The following is a 6,316-nucleotide window of genomic DNA, read 5'->3' as shown; positions in this document are numbered from 1 at the left end:
TCTAATATAAATTCCTCAGTGGTTAAATATCATGTTTTCCTTTATTATGCAGTTGTACTTTTTCTTTTTCCTGTAACAGGAATAATGAGAATATTCAGGAATAAACTTGCGGTCTCAGTTTTAAAGAAAACCACAATCACGCTCAACATGTGATTTATGGTTATCCCAACATGAAGTATAACTTCACCAAGTCATAGTATTTATTTAAAGAAGTTTAGATTTTTAATTACACGTTTCCTCTTGTGTGTCCACGGTTGGATCATGCGTGGATCCTTCATTATTATAACCTACAAATATTCTGGGAAAAAAAATGTGAAAATTAGACTCAGTTAAATCAGATGCAATTAATTAAAACAAAGAAAACTTTATCATAAGAAATGATCGTTAGTATATTCTAAGGGAGATCAACTCTGCTGAAGTTTGAACTTTTGTGTGTTTCCAGATAACCATCTTAAGTCGCTGCGCAAAATCTGTCAAATTCCTGGTGGTTTAAGTAAAAGCACAGTGGGATGATTTTGAGTCCTCCCCTTCTCCACTTGCACAGCAAACATTTTAGAGTAAGGGTCCCTAAATAACAGCTAGTTTGCATGTATACTCTAGTGTGAAGTTCATTCTTGTCTGTCTAGACTCTGATTACGACCCTGTTTGTCTGCGTTTTTTTACCTTGACCTTGGACTTCCGTGCAGCTGCCGTTTGGATGAGCCCTTCGTAGTTGCAATTTCCTTGAGACAAAAGAACTATATAGTGTCTGTCCAAAGAAGGAAAGGGGTCTAGCTTCCTTAGACTTTAAAATACACACACGGTGGCCTGATTATTCCCAAGGCAACTCAGCAGCGCAAAAAAAAGGTTGATAAACTAGGCACCCTTCGTAAGGCAGCTCGTAGCCTGCTTTATGAGTGACTCATGGGATAGGCATTGCAGAAAGCCTATTTAATGGATACTTTGTGGGCCTATCCCATCGGTAACATTTAAGACTAAAAAAATACAGCCAGCTTTAAATATTAACCCAGAAGAAATTGAAAGAAATGAACAAAAAAAGGATTAGGATTTCCCCAAAGTGTCTAAGTGTGAGGAGAAAGTGAGTGAAAATGAGCTTTTTGGATTTTAGAATTAGATTTAGTCGGTGGTTATTGCTGCTTTTCCTAAAGGAAGATGTGTGTAAAATTGTGGAGGAAGAATTCCTGGGGGAAATACGTCCGCATTTCTACCATGATGTCCAAGTGGATAAGGGCTGCAGCCTGCACCACATTCCAGCTCAAAGCAGCCTCTTGTTCATATTTTCGTCTGGGAGAGTGAACATCCTCTTCTATGGCATGAATGAGGAGCCAAGTGGAAGTCAAACATCACATGAATTCCTCTAATGGTTAAATTTAATTGCCACGTTATCGCCGAACAAGCTTGTGGGCCCAAACATAATGCGGAACAACATGTACATCAATAATTCGAGCTACCATTCACTGCAGGAGATTACAGTGATAAGAGCCACAAATGAAACCTCTAATATTCTGTCCAGGGTTAGTTCTTACCTGAGCGAGAGCTGTTAACCTCGGCGTGCGGTTGTAACTGCTGACACTCATTTAACACATAACTTTCCAAATACTAAAATATCCCCCCTCCACACACACACATACACACACACACACACACACACACTGACACACACACACTGACATATATATATATACACACACACACACACACACACACACACACACAAACATGGTATACCCACTGTGCTGATGCCATATTGTCCCTCTTTCCATCCTACAGATTAAATAAATAATAAATACAAAAAAAACGCCTCATGCAACAAAAAGTAAATAGTCGTTTTAGGCTCCATGAGGATAATCAGTGAATGTATCTGATTAAAAAATGTAACTGCCTAACGATAAGTGCGCACTGAGGGGAAAAGTCGCCCACTCCACACCTAGAATCTCATCTCAGCATCGTAATAGATAACCCTATGGCAGTTATATTTGGGTTTACATTAAATGCGTCCTTCAAAACAGCAGAGGAGATAAGATTGGACGGTTCGTGTTTATAGTCTTGAAATCGACAACTACATTTATTTTAATCCGTGAACATTCGGGTACGTTATGGAGGTTTATTTAGAAGAAGACAGGGGGTTCAGAATGTATTAGTTTTGTGTCCAGTATGATATTAAATAATCTAAAGCTAAATTTAAGATGGAGCAAAACCGAGCAGTAAACCCACTGAGGCGCACACCCTGCGCACCAGTGCGTCATGACGCACATTCTGCAACTTAGATTTAGAAATATACGTGTTTTTTTCTATTTTATTTTATTTTATTTTATACCAACTTTGACATGTACCATTGGTTGTTATATTCTCTGGCAGCTCTCTAAGTCGGCCAAATTTCACAGGTTGTTTTCGTTTCCCCCAATCTTGAAAGTAGGCTATCCAAACTCCCCTTTAAGGGTGTGGGTTTAGGTGATTTAAGCCAATGATATGACTCGGTATTCTGCAGGAAAAAACTGTGACATGTGAGGCAGAGGGTCTTTAAAGGGCTGCTCTGCCCCAACTCACAAGCCCAATCTCGTAGGACTTGTTAGCATATCACGTGCCAGATTCTTAATGAAGTGGACACACGAGGGCCTCGTGTGCGCATGCGCTTGGTGTAAAATGTAGTTGGAAATGAGGTGTCCGTCTTGGAGTAGTCGACTTTTAAAAAGCATCGGCAGCCCCTGATATGACGACTTCGCTGGTTCTGCATCCACGCTGGGCGGACACCTTGATGTACGTTTATGAAAAAAGCCCGAATGAAAACAACCAGAATAAAAGCCAAACAATGGAGGGACTGAGCGGTAATTGCCCTGCGACCCACTGCAGGGACCTGATGTCGCACCCCGCGCTGGGACGACATTCTGGCACCATAGCGACCCACCAGGGCTCCGTCTACTCGGATATTTCCTCTCCAGACACCGGCCGACAGTGTCCCGCTCCCCAGACATCATCGAGTGCATCTTTGAGCTACGGTTATCCATTTGGAAACCCATATTACGGCTGTAGATTATCTCATTCGCACAACGTGAACTTGCAGCAGAAGCCTTGCTCGTATCATCCTGCAGAGAAATATGCCGAGCCCAGCACAGCGCTGCCCACGGAAGAACTGTCTACCAGGGCAAAAGAGTTTGCCTTTTACCCGAGTTTCGCCAGCTCTTATCAGGCTGTCCCTGGATATCTGGACGTGTCTGTGGTGCCCAGTATCAGTGCCCATCCTGAGCCGCGGCACGACGCCTTGATCCCCATGGAGGGTTACCAGCACTGGGCTCTCTCCAATGGCTGGGATGGGCAGGTGTACTGCTCCAAAGAACAAACGCAGTCAACTCATCTGTGGAAATCACCTTTTCCAGGTACGAAACCGATCACTTTTATTTTCATGCGTTTCCCACAGACAGGAATTCATGAGTTAGTCCAGCGGCTTGTTGGCTTTTAGCACCTGTGTCATCACATTAAGATAGCTATTTAAATATAGGCTGATATTTTACCCTGCTGAGATGTTATTGCATAGTTCATGAATTTTATTGTGTTAAACTGCCAATATCAACTTACCAGAAAGTGCAGGGAAACACTAAATGTGCAGCTCAAACAAACAACTGTCACAGTCTCTTGTGTGTTGTCATATGTGCGTTATGAACTGTAGACAGTATCCCATAATTTAACAAACACTGCTTTATTTTGAAGGTAGCATTAAAATAATTATAAGGTTTATAATTTGCTATAGTTTTTCAATAAATTACGGTTAATACAGAGTAAGAATTTGGGTTTGGCAGTGTGTAATTTTTTTTCCCACTTTCAAGTCATATGATGAGTAGTTCGTTTTCAGTGTCGTAGAATATTGAAACACCACTGCAGGTATACCTTTGCCCCCAGTTTGACAATCTAGTGCATATAAGCCTAGCCTAGAGTTGTTAGAATAGTGCCAATAAATCTGTGCGTCCTGCGACGTCTCCACAGTCTTTTTGCATACAGGATAAATTTGCATTGGATATTTGTGTACCACGTTTCATGAATGCACCACAACCACTGCTTAATTATGTGACTGTAATGAGCTTAGCCTTTTGCTTTTCTTATTATCATGCAACATGCATGATATCTGATAATAGACACAAGGGCCCGACCAGTATGTCGTTTACAGAGTGTTTACTAGGCTGCTCCGTTTGCCACGAGGGTTTATTATCTTGGTGAAATCTGTAGGTATTTTAATTTCAGATAAGGATGCTCTCCGACCTCCACTGAACTTCACACTCGCCCCCCTTTTACTGAAAATACACACGATCAAGCCACGCAAGCACGGGCACGTAAACAAGCACGCGCACACACAGGCACAAAAACACAGGCACACGCTGTCCCTGCGCGCGCGTATGTGTGTCTCACTACATTCAATGACTGAGTTCACACACATGCAAACTACACTGCACTAATACTATTTTGTCAGGAAATAATCTACCAATCATCTGCCAGTTTTCACATAGTCTCTAAAACACACTCACAGGAGGATATTAATGTATCAGCGAAGTTGTGTGAGCATACAAGTGTTATTTTGGGATCCACTGTCCTAAATGAACATCTGTATAATCCCACATACCTACATCAGCTATGAAGAAATTTCAACATCCCCAGATTGTAAAATTACACGCGGGTAAAAAGCTTCATGTCTCACAGCTTGCCACTATTTCTCAAGGTATTACCATACTTGTCCTGTCATGTTTTTCATTGGTTGTCTTAAACTCAGCGTCAGTCTGGCCATAGGGTGGAATCGCAGCACTTTGTTCTCCTGAACATACATATATTATATATGTATGTTTATATATTGTAAATATTTATGTATATATAGCTAGTGTCAAAATGTTTTTGGTTGAGTTCAAACATTTAGAATCAATATTGTTGGAATTAACGACGTGTCATCTCAGATAAATTACTATGCGTTTTTGTTATAAATTTTAATGTATTTATATTTATGGTAGTTATAGCGCAATAGTCAAATACACTTTTCTGTTCTTATCTAATTTAAGGGGCGGATTGTGGTGCATTTTTGTTCATAGCCTGAGTTATTTAGTGTGTATCCAGACACATAGGCCGCCATATTGCTCACACTTCCCGTGTTTAAAATAAACACACTTTTAACGAACAGTTCATTCTTACAGTTTTAGTGCAAAAGTGAAGCCCAATTAAAGATTTCTGACAGAGATTTATCTAAGACACGATTAACAACTTTATTTGGATAATAAAAGTAGAATGAGAAAGCTGAATAGGACGTAACAATTCTTGTAGTTTGCGCTCAACAGTAAACTCACACGATATGATGATTATTACATTCCTTAATGTCAGGTGCAGAACACCTGAGAACCTGACTACACCAATATATCTGATGCTTGCCTCCTCACCCCCACCCCCCACCCCCACCGTAAAACACACACACACACACACACACACACACACACACACACACACACACACACACACACACACACACACTACAGAGGTCGAACTTCTTTATAATTACACTTCATTTTAACGAGTTAAAATTCATATTTATTTAAAGTGAAATGCAACATTCTTTTTTCAGAGCATATGCATAATTAATGGTTTTGTCAAACTAACGTTGGTGTTTAAAGTCTAACATATTTCTTGTATTTTCTTTTTCATTTTCCAGATGTTGTGCCACTGCAGCCTGAGGTCAGCAGTTATCGTCGAGGGCGTAAAAAGCGCGTCCCTTACACCAAGATCCAGCTGAAGGAGCTGGAGAAAGAGTATGCAGCCAGCAAGTTCATAACCAAAGACAAAAGAAGGCGCATCTCAGCTGCCACAAACCTGTCAGAGCGTCAAGTCACCATCTGGTTTCAAAACCGGCGGGTCAAGGAGAAGAAATTTGTCAGTAAATCCAAGACCAATCACATGCACACCACTTGATAAGATGAGCGACCTCCTGGAAAGAGCAACTCATACCTTCCAAAATGCCATGCCATATATTTACCTCTTGCATCTAAAATCGTGGCTGAAGAACATTTTTGACTGAGTGTTTTTCTTAATTTAAGTTCCATCATCATCTTCATCGACCATTACACCGCCCCACGTTTTTCAGTTTAGAGAATAACGCTCTAAGAACTGTGAAAAAACTGAAAATTCACTTCACATTTGTTTTATATGAATGTACATATATAAATATATAATATTTAAAACGATATCTGTATTTCAAAGACAAGTATTGCGTGTTTTTTTTTTTTTTTTTCCTTTTTATTTTTTAAGCCAGATCTTCAAAAGGACTGATACGTTTGTCAGACTTGTAACGGGC

General features: G+C 40.3%; 1 protein-coding gene across 1 annotated transcript; it reads left to right on the top strand.

The window, feature by feature from the left end:
* The first annotated feature begins 2,710 nt into the window (after positions 1 to 2,710).
* Positions 2,711 to 5,934, top strand: hoxc13a (homeobox C13a). Its single transcript, XM_030139387.1, has 2 exons — positions 2,711 to 3,374; positions 5,678 to 5,934. The coding sequence occupies exons 1-2, from the start codon at positions 2,711 to 2,713 to the stop codon at positions 5,932 to 5,934; spliced, it is 921 nt and encodes a 306-aa protein (XP_029995247.1).
* The last annotated feature ends 382 nt before the right edge of the window (positions 5,935 to 6,316 follow it).

This window comes from Sphaeramia orbicularis, chromosome 7, assembly GCF_902148855.1.
Source record: "Sphaeramia orbicularis chromosome 7, fSphaOr1.1, whole genome shotgun sequence".
In the NCBI taxonomy this organism is placed as follows: Eukaryota; Metazoa; Chordata; class Actinopteri; order Kurtiformes; family Apogonidae; genus Sphaeramia; species Sphaeramia orbicularis.
Note: the sequence above shows the minus strand (reverse complement) of the source record. Positions and strands in the feature narration are given on the sequence as shown.